The following is an 18,230-nucleotide window of genomic DNA, read 5'->3' as shown; positions in this document are numbered from 1 at the left end:
CACGAGCTAAAGCTGCTTGTCACCGCCAAACAGCGCCACCTTCATCATAACATCTCCCTTCTCATAAAGGAAAGTTCTCAGCTGTGGTGTTGTTTGATTGTAGTTTTGTGTGATTTAGAGTGCACAGTCTGTTTCTGTATATTCCCTTGTCCCAAACTCCTTTCTGAATTTATTTTATTTATTTATTTATTTTTTGGCTTGAGGCAAAAGTGTCACCTGTTTCTGGTAGAGCGTAAAATATTCGCTTAAACAATAAATAATAAAAAATATAATAATTACAAGAAAGATTAAATGAGATTATCAGAAGCCAAATGATTCCTTCCTCTCCCATTCAGATACAAGGCAAAAGGGAAGAGGAGACAGAACAGGAAATGATGTTGGCTCATGATAATTAAAGAGGAAAGCACTCATTTAGATCAGTCAGCCACATCAGGCATATGTAAATGAACAATTTTGTGCTACTTCACAATACATATATTTAACATAGAAAGTTTAATTTCTATACTTGTTACAAAAGGACAAAAACTAAATGTCTGTTTTTAAAGTAGGAAGCATCAGTAAAATAGGGTTTCAGCACTAGCCTGACAAGCCAGACCCACCATTGACAGCTCAATCCGAGGGGCGGATAAACGGTTGTCTTTCAAACTCCCTCTGCACGCGATAGGATAGCGCTACACCAACCAGAGCAACGAAGGTGAAACGGAGCTTGTTGATAGATTAAACATTCACTGTATCCGGTCGGCTAAACTCCGAACACATCTTTCCTTTTTAAGAATGACTTCAATGCCGTTCTTTGTTCTTTTCTCAGAGAATAGCTTAACTCCAAGTCTTCCAGAGTCGCGGTCAAAGCTGATTCGAAAGACCGCCGTTCGCCAGTTTCTGTGTTTACTAGAAGCACGCAAACGCAACTCGGCCTTCATTATGTTAAGCCCCACCGAACGACTCTATACACGATGTGATTGGCTCAACAAGAGTTTGGTTTTTACAGCTAGATGACACTCGCGGCAGATTAGATTTGCTGCTGCTAGGGTGCGTCTAGATTTCTAGGCTATATCAGCAGCTCAACACTGCAACTTCTACATCAGCGCTCTAGCTTTTACTGCCCTCTATTGACTACTGCACAAGAGGCGTGATCAACGGGCATTATTTGAATGACTCTGTCTGCAATTGGATAGTCCTTCAACCAATCAGACCACAAGAGGCGTGATCAACAGACATCAACCCATCACTTCTCTATCTGTCATCGTGTTAAACCGGCCAATAGCGTTCCAGGTGGATGAGCTGTGATTGATTCCCGCAGAAGTGTAACAGAAGCAGTAGAAATTAATGCACAGGTTTCTAGACTGAGGTTCAGGGCGAAATCAAATCGCCGGCAGATCAGGCTGAGTTTACCCTTGTCTAACAAAACACAACACCTATCTAGAACATTTTCCACCAGCCGCCACTGATTAATACTTTTACCTGACATCTGTAGATCCTCCAATGAATTCTGTGATCTCCATCAGTCCATTTACTGAAATAATTATTCCTAAATCTGTGATTCATAAGTCTAAACCAAGTGTGTGATGTCAAAATGTAATTTGTTAATGTTTTGCTTGTTTGTTTGTTTGTGTTTAGACCCACCCAGGAGCGTCTCAGTGTCCATCAGTCCATCTGGTGTAATAGTGGAGGGATATTCAGTGACTCTGAGCTGCAGCAGTGATTCAAACCCTCCTGCTCTGAACTTCAGCTGGTTTAAAGGAGGAACGCTTGTAGGATCTGGAAGAATCTACAGCATCTCAAAGATCAGCTCAGATGACAGTGGAGAATACAAGTGCAAGTCCATCAATGAACATGGAGAGAAATACTCTGATACTGTGACTTTAAATGTCATGTGTGAGTTGTATTTATCATAGTATTATTTAAATGCCATGTTTGAGCTAATGATGGTCCAGTAACTCTTAACAACAAAAAAGGAGCATTACAAATCACAAAACATTCGTATACTGTTTCTTTAATCTGTTTTAGACCCACCCAGGAGCCTCTCAGTGTCCATCAGTCCATCTGGTGTAATAGTGGAGGGAGATTCAGTGACTCTGAGCTGCAGCAGTGATTCAAACCCTCCTGCTCTGAACTTCAGCTGGTTTAAAGGAGGAACGATTGTAGGATCTGGAAGAATCTACAGCATCTCAAACATCAGATCTGATGACAGTGGAGAATACAAGTGCAAGTCCATCAATGAACATGGAGAGAAAAACTCTGATGCTGTGACTCTAAACGTCACGTGTGAGTTAATGATCATCTGCATATTGTTCACAAAGCCATGCTTATTTTGTAATATTTATTAATTAGAGCTAGGTATCATGTTCGATACTTTTTAGGCATCGACAGAATTGTCTCGATACCATCAAGTATTGTAAAAGGTATTTTAATTCGATACCTAATTTCGATACCTAAAGGTTTAATCTCGTCAACATCAGTAAGTATGCAGCATGACTGGCTGAGGCAGAAAAACACTAGTTTCCATCGGTTATGCCCAGAGACGCAGATCGCATGTGAGGCCGTAGCGTGTAACCCATCTGCTGCGGTGCATTACCGCTCTGACAGGTCACTCTAGTCAATGTCTCTGTTTATACCAGTCACACTGATTAAAATCTCGCTGGAGCCGTGATGAGCTGCAGACGTGTTCAGTGTAAACAGGGGGAAAGCTTCCCAACCCGCATAGATGTAAAGTATCTAGAAAAGATCAAAAGTGAGGCCACATTTCACCAGGCTCGATGCCAACAGAGATGCAATATTTGCGACACAATAACTGTCGGCGCGTACTTTCACTTTTGCGGAAATGGCGAGTCAGCATCGTCATCAATTTCATCTTTGCAGCAACACCGACTCAGAAATCACTAGCATCCTGGCTAAATTTGCCCATTGGCCACTGTCCATCATGGCCTCCTAATCATCCCCCTCTCCTGATTGGCTTCATCACTCTGTCTCCTCTCCACCATAAGATGGTGTGTGGTGGGCGTTCTGCTGCAAAGGCTGCTGTCGCATCATCAGGTGGAGCTGCACATTGGTGGTGGTTGAGGAGATGAACCCCTTCTATATGTAAAGCACTTTGAGTACCCAGAAAAGTGCTATATAAATGTAACTAATTATTATTTATAATCATTATTATTAGTTTATTAATAAAACAATTTAAATATCTTATTGATATTTTTACATTCATAATTAGGCTACTTTTGCCAGTGCTTTGTGGTAAGCTTTATGAGTGCGCTTGAGCACGAGGCATATATTCCACCGCTCAATAAAAATAAAAAAGAACAAGATTTTTTTTAGGTAACATATAATGTCATTTTATTAAAAATTATTTATTAAAAAAATAAAATCGGTGTTGAAAAAAAGCATAATTTAGCAACTGGTACTGAAGTCAAGGTATTGTTATTATTATCGAAAAACAATACCCAGCTCAATTGTTAAGTCATTTACTCTGTTTTAGACCCACCCATGAGCGTCTCAGTGTCCATCAGTTCATCTGGTGTAATAGTGGAGGGAGATTCAGTGACTCTGAGCTGCAGCAGTGATTCAAACCCTCCTGCTCTGAACTTCAGCTGGTTTAAAGGAGGAACGATTGTAGGATCTGGAAGAATCTACAGGATCTCAAAGATCAGCTCTGATGACAGTGGAGAATACAAGTGCAAGTCCATCAATGAACATGGAGAGAAATACTCTGATGCTGTGACTCTAAACGTCATGTGTGAGTTAATGATGTTTCAGTAACTGTGGTAACAAACAGATAAGTAAACCAACAATCCCAGAAGAAGATTATACAGTTCATTTTGTCTGTTTTAGATCCTCCCAGAAATGTCTCAGTGTTGATGAGTGGATCTGGTGTAATAGTGGAGGGAGATTCAGTGACTCTGAGCTGCAGCAGTGATTCAAACCCTCCTGCTCTGAACTTCAGCTGGTTTAAGGAGAATGAAGCCTCAGCTGTTGGATCTGGACAGAGTTTCAGTGCACTACAGAGTGGACGCTTCTACTGTCAGGCTCACAATCAACATGGATCTGAGAGATCAGACGCTGTAACTGTCACAGGTGAAGCTTTTATTAACACACTCCTGTATCTTCACATCATTCATCAGTTTGGAGAGTTAATCATGAGGATCTTCCTCTTTCAGTTCATCATGGTGCTGGTAGGAATGTGATCGTGATCACAGCGGCATCTGGAGGATTATTCTTCATCATTATCATCTTCATCATCGTGTTTATAATGTGAGTCGTGAGATCAATAAAAAACTGCAGTGATTGTAAAAGTTCACTTTTGGTCTGATGTAGAAGAAAATGTCTCATTTGTGTTTGATTATTAGCAATCTTTAAAAACAGCAAACAGCATTCATATCTTCAGTTATTTTAATAGACTCCTGCATATGCTGTTAATATCTGTCATTATAACAGGAAGAAACGAAGGAGTGTTAAACCTGAAGATCTCTCAGTGAAAGAGGTAAATCATCCAGACACAACACGACTTTACAGAAGCAGAACATCAACCGATCAGCCGTTATCTGTGTTTCAGACTGAAACTGCACAGACTGATGGGAAACTAACACTATCAAAGTCTTTATCAATACAATTCAATATAAATTTTACAAAATTATATTTTTAGACCAATGAATATCAACATAATGTGAAGTGCCCTCATGGTGTGAACAAGATCTAATTTCTAATATGTTTGATATGTATTTTGATGTAAATTGGTTGTCTAATCATTTGATAATCATTAGCATTTAAATCAGGAGTGTATTTATTTTCTTGTATTTCAGAATGATCTCTATTCTGGCGTTTCTCAGAGAGTTTCAGTCCATGACGAGCCTCTTTCTGAACTGGATTCAGCCAATGATGCTCCGTATGCCACTGTGAAACCCAGAAGATTCAGAGGAAAAACTCCTGAATCCAGAGATACTGAGGAGGTCCAGTACGCAACTGTACAACATCACAGAAAGAAAGAGATGAAGAGAGCAAAGGAGAATGAATGTCTGTATGATGATATAAGAGTTTATCAGCCTGATGATGCCATGAGGTGAGAAAAAAACAGCTTAACATTACATTTACATTTACATTGAATTATTTAGCAAACGCTTTTATCCAAAGCGACTTACAAAAAGGGGAGGGCAATAGAAGCAACGAAACAAACAAGGCCAACAACCTGTAAGAGCTGTAAGAAGTCTCAGTTAATCGAGCACAGTACACACATTTTTCCCCCCAAACAATCAAATAGAAAATTTAATTGGATAGTTAAGTGCTAGTCTTTATTGGTCAGGTGCAGTTGGAAAAGATGTGTCTTAAGATGTTTTTTGAAAATGGCTACAGACTCAGCAGCACGAATTGAGATCGGCAGGTCATTCCACCAGGTGGGAACGGTCCAGGAAAATGTCCGTGAGAGCGATTTCATGCCTCTTTGGGATGGAACCACGAGGCATCGTTCACTCGCAGAACGCAAGCTTCTGGAGGGTGTGTAAGTCTGAACAAGTGAGTTTAGGTATACTGGTGCAGAGCCAGTGGTTGTTTTGTAGGCAAGAACTAGTGCCTTGAATTTGATGCAAGCAGCCATTGGCAACCAGTGCAGTTTGATGAAGAGAGGCGTAACATGCGCTCTCTTCGGCTCATTAAAGACCACTCTCGCCGCTGCATTCTGGATCAGCTGCAAGGGTTTGATAGTGCATGCTGGAAGCCCATCCAGAAGAGCATTACAATAGTCCAGTCTGGAGAGAACAAGAGCTTGAACCAGGAGTTGTGCAGCCTGTTCTGATAGGAAGGGTCTAATCTTTCTAATGTTGTATAAAGCAAATCTGCAGGACCGGGCTGTTGCAGTAATGTGGTCAGTGAAGTTTAACTGGTCATCAATCACAACTCCAAGGTTCCTGGCTGTCCTGGAAGGAGTTATGGTTGATGAACCAAACTGAATGGAGAAATTTTGATGAAGTGCTGGGTTGGTTGTGGCAACAAGTAATTCTGTCTTTGCAAGATTGAGTTGAAGGTGATGCTCCTTCATCCAGCCAGAAATGTCTGTCAGGCAGGCAGCGATACGAGAAGAGCGATACAATACTTCTCAGCGATACGAGAAGAGCACTTCTCTTCTCCATCTACATGTCATCATTAGGTTCTGTCATTCAGAAACATGGCTTCTCCTATCACTGCTATGCTGATGACACTCAACTCTACTTCTCATTTCAACCAAATGATTCTACAGTCGGTATGACTGTAGAATCATCTGGTTGAAACGAGAAGTAGAGTTGCGTGTCAATGGAGACATTTGTAGAGAAAGAAGAGAGAAAAGACTGATACAAAGTAAGATCAGAAGAGTTTTTAGATTTCCACCATTTCCTCTCTGCCGCCCTGAGTCCAGAGTGATGTTCACGGAGAACATCAGACAGCCAGGGGGAAGATGGGGTGGGGTGGGCGGGTCTGGATGAAAGGGGACAAAAACTGTCTAAGGGGCATGTACCTCCTATGGCTTAACCAGCACCAACTTAACCAGCACCAACTTAACCAGCACCAGTTTAACCAGTACCAACTTAACCAGCACCATCTTAACTAGAACCAACTTAACCAGCACCAACTTAACCAGCACCAACTTAACCAGCGCCAACTTAACCAGCACCAACTTAAACAGCACCAACTTAACCAGCACCAACTTAACCAGCGCCAACTTAACCAGCACCATCTTAACCAGCACCAACTTAACCAGCACCAGTTTAACCAGCACCAACTTAACCAGCACCAGTTTAACCAGCACCAACTTAACCAGCACCAACTTAACCAGCACCATCTTAACCAGCACCAACTTAACCAGCACCAACTTAACCAGCACCATCTTAACCAGCACCATCTTAACCAGCACCAACTTAACCAGCACCAGTTTAACCAGCACCAACTTAACCAGCACCAGTTTAACCAGCGCCAACTTAACCAGCGCCAACTTAACCAGCACCAACTTAACCAGCACCAACTTAACCAGCGCCAACTTAACCAGCACCATCTTAACCAGCACCGACTTAACCATTGCCAACTTAACCAGCACCAACCTAACCAGCACCAATTTAACCAGCACCAACTTAACCAGCACCATCTTAACCGGCACCAACCTAACCAGCACCACTTAACCAGTGCCAGCTTAACCAGCACCATCTTAACTAGAACCAACTTAACCAGCACCAACGTAACCAGCACCAACTTAACCAGCACCAACTTAACCAGCACCAGTTTAACCAGCACCAACTTAACCAGCACCAGTTTAACCAGCACCATCTTAACCGGCACCAACTTAACCAGCACCAACGTAACCAGCACCAACTTAACCAGCGCCAACTTAACCAGCACCAGTTTAACCAGCGCCAACTTAACCAGCACCAACTTAACCAGCACCATCTTAACCGGCACCAACCTAACCAGCACCACTTAACCAGTGCCAGCTTAACCAGCACCATCTTAACTAGAACCAACTTAACCAGTGCCAGCTTAACCAGCACCATCTTAACTAGAACCAACTTAACCAGCACCAACGTAACCAGCACCAACTTAACCAGCACCAACTTAACCAGCACCAGTTTAACCAGCACCACTTAACCAGTGCCAGCTTAACCAGCACCATCTTAACTAGAACCAACTTAACCAGCACCAACGTAACCAGCACCAACTTAACCAGCACCAACGTAACCAGCACCAACTTAACCAGCACCAACTTAACCAGCACCAGTTTAACCAGCACCAACTTAACCAGCACCAGTTTAACCAGCGCCAACTTAACCAGCGCCAACGTAACCAGCACCAACTTAACCAGCGCCAACTTAACCAGCACCAGTTTAACCAGCGCCAACTTAATCAGCGCCAACTTAACCAGCACCAACGTAACCAGCACCAACTTAACCAGTGCCAGTTTAACCAGCACCACTTAACCAGTGCCAGATTAACCAGCACAGACTTAACCAGCACCAACTTAACCAGAACCAACTTAAGTAGCACCAGTTTAACATCCCACTCTTACTTTATCTGGACAAACTCAGTATCATTAGACAGAATAAAGAAAATGGCAAAACAAGATGATGAGGAAAGAAAGATGACCATCTTCACTACGAAACTGTCAAGCACTGTAAGTTGAAATGTGGTATCCGATTTGTGTTGCACGATGATGGATAACTGCATGTTGTTTCAATGTCAACACAATGTAAAGTATTTGATCTGGCTCTTATTTCCAATAATTTTGCTTCCTTTTTATGCTTCTTGTTGTAAACTATTGACATTGTACAAGCAAAATGTGATGGTTTGTCAGTGTTGTGTTTGTGATTAGACGGCTGGGTTAAACTGGACTAGTTTAAAGTTTAAAAACCCGGTAGTATATTTGAATGATCGTGATTTCCCTCCATATATCCCCCTGAGACGAGAGAGAGTGATATTTTAAATCTGGAAGAAAAAATAAAATAATCCTTTGATGATGCAAATATCATACTTTTTGCAGAATACAGCCAGTAGTAGGAGCTAATTCCCCATGTTTTCAACCCGCCCATAGGGGCTTTAACACTGTTGGTTTCCTGTTTGTTTGTTTTTTAGGCTATCAACTGTGGGAGATGCATCAGTGATCTACAGCAGCGTCAAGTGATTGATAGAGACCAGAGAACACAAAGCCTGTTTTGTGTGTGTAATTGTATATTTCTTTCATTTGCCTTGTTGTTGTTGTTTTTTTTAAGTTTGTTTGAATTTAATCTATTAGTATAGAGTTTGTTGTTAAAGAATCAATGGTAACAATTTATAATAACCGCACAATATGAATCATTAGTTAAACATTAGTCAAGACAAGTTTATTTATATAGCACATTTCATACACACTGGTAATTCAAAGTGCTTTACATAGAGCATTTATTAAAATAGTGATCGCATATGCAAAATGATCAAAAATACCATGTACAAGAGTTAAAAATGTTAGTGAATAGTCAATTAATCATATATAAAGTATTAATAAAAATTAATAAGCAGTTTAAAAATACAGCTATAAATTATTTGTTCTTGATTTATAAGCATATCTATAATGTTTTTAAAACTTTATTTTAATGATCAATGAATCATTTCTAAATTATTACATCATTTGCAAACCAGTTATTTAGGAGGTGTAAGTAAATAGCGTATTAACTATTTAAATATACACTTATACATATTATTTAGACATATAGTAATAGTTAATCAGTGAGTTAATAAATGCTTTATTAACATGTATTCCTTTTGTAATTCATGAATAATTCAGGTAGTTATAACACATTTAGTAGTTGACGGTTAACTATTTTTGTGGGCTAATCTAAAGTGAGGGCTATGAAAGCCTCGTAAAGCTTTACAAAGGAGATTTAAAGGCTCGATTTATTCTAAACAGAAGAATTAAACAAAAAAGTGATACAGAAAATATAAATATTTTTTTTTAAAGATGTAAAAAATGAAACTCTACAACTGTACACTGTATGAAAAATAATCCTCTGCAATGCCATAGAACATAAAAAGTCCCGTACACCTCCAGAAAACATAACTGTGCAGTAAAATTAAACTACACCTCAAGTGTTCAGTCGTAGAGTTTCATTTATTGCATCTGTCAACCACTTACAACTCCTAAATAACTGTTTTGTATATAATGTAATGCTTAATTAAGAAATTAAATTGATTGTGATCTAAATTCATCATTAAAAAGTATAAAAATAAAATTATTAAATACATTATAGATGTGCTTATAAATCAATAATAAAGCATTTATAGATGTATTTGTAAACTTCTTACTAATGTCTATTAATGCTTTATAAACAGTGAATTGACTATTTATTACTGTTTAACTAATGATTCATAGCGTGAGTAATTATTAAATGTTACCGAATCATCAAGAGTGACTGAGACCAGCGAACACGAAGCTTATTTTTCTGTGTGTAATTATCATTGGGTTTTTTTAATAACTTGACTTTTTAAGTGTGTCTGTTGTTTTTATTTAATCTGTTTTTATTTAGTATATTTACTTCAGTTTGTGCAAAACTTATTTTATTTTAAGTAGTAGTGTATTATATAAAGAGTTTTCTCTGCATGTTTATACAACTAGGGCCAGTTCTTCAATAAACCTGATTAATCTTTAAGTCATTCAAGTGTGTGGTGTCTTTTCTATATTCACAGCACTGCCAGGACCTCTAGTGGTTGATTTGTGAATTATTGTTCACTGATTGGACATAAACTGCTCTCCAAATTACACTGATATCCAACTATTTATTTTTAGACTGCGAGGAGAAAGGGGTAATCCACAAAAACGGAGTCCTTTGTGGATAATGGTAATAAAATTGAAATAAGAAGACCAAATGCCCCAGATGGAAGGAAATATGTGTTGCAAATCAATGTAAAAACAGCAAAACAAATGAATAATCAGTGTTGGGGAAATTTACTTTGAAAAGTAATGCATTACAATTTTGCATTACTCCCTTAAAAAGTAACTAATTGAGTTACTTAATTACTTTTTAAGGTAATGTTACTTTACTTTTGTGTTTCTCACCTTTGTTTTTTATAAAAACAAAGTTCTATTTTTGTGCAAATGTAAAGACCTCTTCACACCAAAATTGAAATAAACCCCTGGTTAAGGTAAAAATGCTAATTCACGCATGTACAGAAGAGGGCGCAGCTCAAACAAACCTTTCAGCTGTGCTGCCGTTGTGGATAATGGAAAACAGGACGCAGCAGAAAAAAAGGTTTATACCAATAAAATAAAAACATACCTATATACCTTTATACCAATTATACCAATATAAACAGAAAAAATATATATATTTTTGTTTAACTGATTCATTAAAAGTTAGCATCAAAACTGGTCAATAAAGGTAGATTAAATGCATAAAAATACTTATTTTATTTAATATTTAATTATTCCAGGTTTGCATTGTATTCTGATTTTGCATTTGACTGATTGTATTCATTTTGAGGAATACTGAATCTTTATTGTGCAAGAGAGATGAGGAAATAGTCACATTTAGTCTAGAACTACAATAACCACCATGCTCGCACTTACTCTCGATTTTTCTCAATGTGTCAAATAAATGTGAAACTTTTTTTAAAAAGTAACTCAGATATTTTGCTTTAAATTTTAAAAGTAATGTGTTACTTTACTAGTTACTTGAAAAAGTAATCTGATTATGTAACTCAAGTTACTTGTAATGCGTTAATAATATTGTAACGCAGTTTATCGATGGGAAGGAAGGAGGCGGGAGCTGGTGAACATTCAACAACTTTAATTGAATAAATAAACAAAACGAAAGTAACGCAGACAGCCCCTCAATCACCTCTGCCCACACACACACACATAATAAAACATAAACACAACTCAATGTAAAGTCCTGGGGCCTGTTCTTCATACGTCGCTAACTCAGTTAGCTGGACTGGCCCCACTTTATATTAGGTGGCCTTAAGTACTATGTACTTACATCAAAAAATAAACAATCACAGCAGTGGGCGTTTACACTGAGTCTCACAGCAGCCAATCACAGCAGTGGGCGGTTACACTGAGTCTCACAGCAGCCAATGATAGCAGTGGGCGGTTACACTGAAGTCTCACAGCAACCAATCACAGCAGTGGGCGTTTACACTGAAGTCTCACAGCAACCAATCACAGCAGTGGGCGTTTACAATGAAGTCTCACAGCAGCCAATCACAGCAGTGGGCGTTTACACTGAAGTCTCACAGCAGCCAATCACAGCAGTGGGCGTTTACACTGAAGTCTCACAGCAGCCAATCACAGCAGTGGACATTTACACTGAAGTCTCACAGCAGCCAATCACAGCAGTGGACGTTTACACTGAAGCGTTCAAATCAGAGGCTAAAATCAGGGTAGGAAAAATGCCTTTAATTTCTAAATTTTAACAATTATTTGTGTAAAAATCATCGTGACATTATTAGTTCACCCCAGGAAACATTATAAAACAGTGCAGTTCATGACCCCCTTTATCATGTAAAAGAATATTTGAACAGCCAGAAAGCAATTGTGACATTATACCCCATTAACTCTTCAGCAGACCGATGTAACCTTACCAGTACATATTTGAACAAACAATGAGCATTTCGACAAACCGATATGAAGGCCTACTTTAACACACCGATGTATAAATGAACAATCCAATGTGTATTTGATCAATGTAACCAATGGGGTTATCATTACAGCAGATGTTAAACCTGTAAACCAATGCATATTCACAAAATACACGATTTATTTCCTGAACAGCCTCTCATAGTTTTTATCTTGCCATCATCCCTGCCTCTCGGGTGAGCTCAGATTACAGCCGGTGTGTTGTCAGTCAGTTTAGAGGATTAAACACTTTCTCTTTCTTTTCTTCACCAGGGGTCGGGAGTGAAACGCATGAATGACTTCACTGAACACTGTCTTTAGGCCATGCTGTGTTAAGGCTGAACACTCCAGGTACTTCACAGCTCCTATTTCTTTGCTCATACTCAGGCCTTCAGTGTGAGTGATGGGGGTCTGTTCGCTCTTCTCCAGCTTTTCAACAGTGTCCTTGTCGTCTTTCAAATCAAGCATAGTCCCAACGAGAATTATCAGAGCACTCGGGCAAAAATGTCTGACCTCTGGAAACCATCTTTCACGGATGTTCTCAAACGAGGCCGGATTCACAAGAGAGAAACAGATCAAAACTACATCCGTCTGAGGGTAGGAAAGTGGTCGAAGCCTGTCGTAGTCCTCCGACCCTGATGTATCCCACAGAGCTAGTTTCACTGGATTCCCATTGAAAGTCTCATCGGCAAAATAATTCTCAAACACAGTGGGGACAAACACCTCTGGAAAAGCACCGGTGGTGTAGCTGACCAGGAGGCATGTTTTTCCCACAGCCCCGTCCCCTACAATCACACACTTTATGTGCTGCATCTGTGTTCACTTTGCATGCTATCCTGTTAGCTGTATCGGTGAATGAATCAATAAAACCGAATTTCACAATTCAAAAACACAGTGCCTCCGCTCAGAAAAGAAGTAGAGAGTCGGTGAAGTCGAAAGGAAATGTGAAGTTAACTCACCTGACCGACTGCATTCCAAACATTTCTTTGCTGTTCCATTTAAAGGAGAAGTAAGCAATTTATGTTGTCTGGCTATTATCAGACCAAGCTCTTTAAGATTGAACATTGGTCTGGGGAGTCTGCTCAGTGTTTTCTACTGCACAAGAGGTGTGATCAACGGGCATTATTCAAATGACTCTGTATGCAATTGGATAGTCCTTTAACAAGAGGCTGATTAACAATCAGACCACAAGAGGTGTGATCAACAGACATCAACCCATCACTTTTCTATCTGTCATCGTGTTTAATCCGCCAATAGCGCTCCATGGTGTCACGGTTCATGAATTCATTGGTTCATTCTGTGTGTGTGGAGTGTATGTGGGAGGCGTGGTTTCTGATTACCTGCTCATCAGATCACCTAGCCTGACAAGCCAGACCCACATCAAGATGTTTGGTCTGGAAACTCCCCATTGACGGCTCAATCCGAGGGGCGGATAAACGGTTGTCTTTCAAACTCCCTCTGCACGCGATAGGATAGCGCTACAACCAACCAGAGCAACGAAGGTGAAGCAGAGCTCACTGATAGATTAAACATTCGCCGTATATGGTCAGCTAAACTCCGAACACATCTTCCCTTTTTAGGAATGACTTCAGTGCCGTTCTTTGTTTTTTTCTCAGAGAAAAGCTTAACTCCAAGTCTTCCAGAGTCGCGGTCAAAGCTGATTCGAAAGACCGGCGTTCGCCAGTTTCTGTGTTTACTAGAAGCACTCAAACGCAACTCGGCCGTCATCATTATGGCCCCGCCCACCGACTCTATACACGATGTGATTGGCCCATCCAGATTGAGAGGAATACAGCTCAGACGTGTATTGAGAGTTCCTAGACGACACTTGGGGGCAGATTAAATTTGCAGCCGCTAGGGTGCGTCTAGATTTCTAGGCTACAGATCACCATCACCACCTGCTGCACCTGAATCCCCGGTCTACTTTATGGCTTGCTAACCACCCTGTGTTTGTCAGATCGTTTGGTGTTGTTCCATGGTCCTGTCCCGTTCTCCTCCCGTTTCATCCGGTGTTTGCTGTTCTTGTGGATTCTGTTCGTGTTCTGTGGATGTCTTCACCGTGGTGGATCAGCTCCCGGATCTGGTTGTCCATTGAGTCCCTGCGCTACCCAGACCAAAGCCTGTCTACATCTTCTGACGAACTCTTTACTGACTGTGGTGATGTGAGATGGAACCAACCTATGTCAGACCAACTTAATATCTTCTATCTGTGTTCTGAGAAAATAAAGATCTTGTATTGCATTCGCTTTTGAATCCGCTAGTCCGCTAGCCAGTCTGTGATTGGTTCCCGCAAAAGTGTAACAGAAGCAGTACAAATGAATGTACAGGTTTCCAGACTGAGGTGCAGGGCGAAATCAAATCGCCGGCAGATCAGGCTGGGTTTATCAGTCTACAGTTTTTTGAGCAACACTGTTGAAAGTGGATTTTGCAGAGCACCAAAACACACTTGGAGCTAATCAGCAGTAAGGGGTGTGTCCACTCATGAGGGGGGAGGTGCCTGTGCTGCATAAGTGTGTTTGTGAATTCGGGGGTGTGATATTTTTAGGTAGAGGCGTGTTTGTTTTGGTGATTTTTTTCTCTCTCAGAAATCGCACTGCACCTTTAAGTAATCAGCCACTCCCCCAAAATCCCAGATGTTAAATGAGGTCAGGTGGTTGCTAATTCAATTAATTATGGAAATTACGACATGGCATGAATGAATATCAAATAAGTCTGTTATTTTTGTTCAGGAGGAACTGTAAAAAGGCGGCTGTTTGTTAGTCGCGTGCGGTACAACTATGCAGAGCATGAAAAGCGCTGATGACGAGTGATGCACCCACCGGAGGTATGAGACTATTGATGAACACATCTTTATCATAAACAAGCAGCCAACATTACCTTATCACCTTTTCTCTTGTTTTGCTTGTAATAACACGCAGTTAGAGCAGCCAGAGAATGCTAAGATATCATGAGTCAGACTGCACAACTTAAGGAAACACTGATCACCATAATGGTGATCAAACTATCATTTTAAATAAAACGTCAACATCGAAACCTTAATTCTCAATACTTACTAACTGGGGTGTCTTTCCCAAAGCCAACTATAGTCCTAATTTAACAACACGATTCAATTGTCAGTCTTAGTTCTCGTGTTGCTCTTTCCTTCAGCGATTCTGCTCATCATCAGGTGTCTTCAATAATGCTTAAAAACATCATTAGCTAATTAACTCTAACACTGCTTCACTGTTAATTTTAACACTCTGCTGGTTCCAAGGCAGTTTGTGACGAAATAAACACTGGCAATTTCAAAGCACGTCTTTTTTCCACTGCAGTTTTAAGAAGAAAATACTCAGCAATAGGGTTGATATGAATTTGCGCATGGTTTGTCAGACATATAAACAACATTAAAAACTTGATTTTCACCACAGGGGACTTTACCGCCAGGGGTGTTACTGTGGGAACGGTGACTCTCAGATCGTCTCACAGAGAAACTCACTTTAGTAGTGATTATATCTTTATTGAAAAAAGCCTATGTTTAATAATCTACATCTCATGCTTTGTTACAAGAAAAAAATACATGTAATTGGCAAATTATAAACATGCAGAACTCCTCAAAATTGTTTAAAGATGCAAAAATGTCACAGTACAAGATGTTTTAATGGCTATATGTAATTTGTGTGAATGATTTCTTCAAAGCGATATTTAGCAGCCAAAATACAAAACACATACTTTTTTTATAAAAGCTTTTAAGTAAAACACATGTCTAAATGAGCAGTTCAATCTTTCTGATGGAGGAGGACGTCAGCTACAAAAGGTGCTGTTTTGTACAGTTTTCAATAATGAACAATTATTTTGAGTAAATTATCTTTACAGTAATATTTCTGGAGTAACCCACATTGTATGACTGAATGAGAGAAAAATCAACACAATTCATGTGTATTTTTATACACATGCATTCTTCACTTGATGATTAGATGACCTGATCGATAAACCTGCCATGCAGTATAATCTAATATAAGAACGACGTCTGATAGAAATGCTATAATGTTATGTTTTGCATGCAATTCACAAAGCAAATCTTTCCCTATAATGACCATGATGAGTATCTGAAAGCATCTTGACAAATAAATGTGCAGAATCTGATTTGTGAAGAAAAACACACATTTGATGTGATGTTGATCAGGTATTCAAACTGAAAACAGGAGGACCGGAGACAAACGGGTGACTTATGAAGATCAGTGTTGGGTGTAATTGGTTACTGTAATTTAATGACTTTTCCCTTGAAAAAGTAAGGTAAGGGATAACTCTTAGTTTTTGTGTAATTTAACTACAGTTACTTCACAAGTAATTGAACTAAATATGGTGTATAAACTGTGAACAATTATACATAATACAATAGTGGAATATCAAAACTTTAAAATGCATGTTTTTATCTTTCCCTCTCACATGTAAAACTTTGGTCAGATAATAAGAATAATTGATATTGTTTTATATTTTGTATTTGAATGAATTAAAAAAGCAGTTTCATGTCTATCCTTGAATCACTTTATTGGATTTAGAAAGTAATTAGTAATAAGTAATGAAATACTTTTTGGAGAGAGTCATTTGTACAGTAATCTAATTACACTATTGAAGATGTAACTAGTAACAAATTACTTTTTTAAAGTAACTTACCCAACACTTAGAGTAATCAATGTTGATTTATTATGTTACAATATTAAGTATTGAGAAATGAGTAGAGACATTGTCAAACCATCTTTAACTGGGAGTCAGCTCACATTTCTGTTTTTGTAATAAATGTAGGCTGTCTTTATTCTCATTGGCAGCAGGCGGCGCTGTTTGTGCTGTATCCGTACCATTCAAACTTTCATACATCCTAATCATCAAAAACTCTCTTAACACCTTTAACAACACCATGCACAACTTTTTCTGGCGCCTTGACGACCTCTTTGGTTCCTCCGACCACCGCGCCGGTCACTGGAGATGCCAGCAGGACAACAGTATTGCCAAAAGCTTCCGCGGTCGAGCCGGAGCTGAGGAGTTTTCCGCCGGCCTCTATGGTGCTGTAAGTGGCTCCCTTCACCATCCCCACAGGGACATCCACCACGGCTCTGACCACGCCCACCGCGCCCTCGGCCACGCCCATCACCGCGGATCCCACTAGGTTTAAGAAGTCCATGCTTTTATTAGCCTTCTGATAATCTGATTCCTGCAGGCAGAATGTGGAGACAGCATGTTTATTAAAGGCTCATTCCTGGGAGTCGGGAATAGTTCAGTCCCCCAGACTTTTTAAAATGCTGCTTCACCAAAACCACATGTTAAAGGCTTGTCGCAGTACTTCGTGACAATACATCCATTAATTAATAAAAAAATAGTATTGCTTTTAAATAATATAATGTGTTAATAATAATAAATATAACAAAAAATTGTGTTTCTATATTTGTTGGCAATATTGTAAGCATTCTTACATTTGACACAATATTCACTCATTATAATTATGATTCATTATTATAAGATATAATGTTTTCTTACCGTCAGCAGATGTCCTCTCAGGAGCCGAACGAGTCTGTAGAGTTGTGTTTAAACACCTGTAATGTGAATGAGCATTTGTGTGAATGCACCTAAGCATGCTGTACACATAGTGAACGTGACAAAGTTCCTGAAGTCACTGACCTGCTGTCACAGACGGTGCTGATGTTGGTGTGGGTCCGCTGAACTTACTCTCAGATCCTCATAGGGTCTTTGTAGATTGACCGGAGGAACTGAAACAGGTGGGAGTCAAACCAAAACTGCAGTAAAGATGAAGTCAAGCTGTTCTTGAGGATATGTATATCTGCCTGAGAAAACATACTTCCATATTCTCAGAAATCACCGTTGTTCCGGCATCACCCTTACTAAAACAAAAACATGTTGCAGTATATTGTAAAATATTAGGTAATACATTAGGCAATATATTCACACGTGGGATTTAATGTTTATATTTTCCAATATATTGAAAGCGTCAATCATTTGTATATTTTTGAATATATTACATGAATATATAATATATTGTATAATACCATATTATTCACAATACATTACAATGTATTTGAAGTAATATATTGGTAAATATATTTCCTTTGGTAAGGGATACGCGGATGAAGAGCCTCGTCATCCC

General features: G+C 39.4%; 1 protein-coding gene, 1 long non-coding RNA gene and 1 pseudogene across 2 annotated transcripts in view; 1 reads left to right on the top strand and 2 right to left on the bottom strand.

Annotated features, from left to right (window-relative positions):
- The window catches only part of LOC137072740 (B-cell receptor CD22-like), a 39,657-nt gene extending 29,537 nt beyond the window's left edge, over positions 1 to 10,120 (top strand). Inside the window, exons 4-11 of the mRNA XM_067440665.1 lie at positions 1,618 to 1,875; positions 2,008 to 2,265; positions 3,473 to 3,730; positions 3,826 to 4,068; positions 4,152 to 4,245; positions 4,429 to 4,474; positions 4,794 to 5,050; positions 8,578 to 10,120. Coding sequence (XP_067296766.1) covers positions 1,618 to 1,875; positions 2,008 to 2,265; positions 3,473 to 3,730; positions 3,826 to 4,068; positions 4,152 to 4,245; positions 4,429 to 4,474; positions 4,794 to 5,050; positions 8,578 to 8,626 — 1,463 coding nt within the window. The 3' untranslated portion in view covers positions 8,627 to 10,120. The remainder of the gene's footprint in view (positions 1 to 1,617; positions 1,876 to 2,007; positions 2,266 to 3,472; positions 3,731 to 3,825; positions 4,069 to 4,151; positions 4,246 to 4,428; positions 4,475 to 4,793; positions 5,051 to 8,577) is intronic.
- Positions 10,121 to 11,306: 1,186 nt separating this feature from the next.
- On the bottom strand, positions 11,307 to 13,015 carry LOC137072738 (ras-related C3 botulinum toxin substrate 1 pseudogene; annotated as a pseudogene).
- A 2,549-nt stretch (positions 13,016 to 15,564) lies between these two features.
- On the bottom strand, positions 15,565 to 17,837 carry LOC137072739 (uncharacterized). The gene is made up of 3 exons (XR_010904670.1): positions 17,747 to 17,837; positions 17,606 to 17,661; positions 15,565 to 17,282 (listed from the first exon to the last, which is right to left on the bottom strand). It is a non-coding gene; the product is annotated as an uncharacterized lncRNA (long non-coding RNA).
- Between the last annotated feature and the right edge of the window lie 393 nt (positions 17,838 to 18,230).

The sequence above is a fragment of the Pseudorasbora parva genome, chromosome 4 (genome assembly GCF_024679245.1).
Source record: "Pseudorasbora parva isolate DD20220531a chromosome 4, ASM2467924v1, whole genome shotgun sequence".
Taxonomy (NCBI): domain Eukaryota; kingdom Metazoa; phylum Chordata; class Actinopteri; order Cypriniformes; family Gobionidae; genus Pseudorasbora; species Pseudorasbora parva.
The sequence above is the reverse complement of the archived record's forward strand: the minus strand, read 5'-3'. Positions and strand labels throughout refer to the sequence as shown.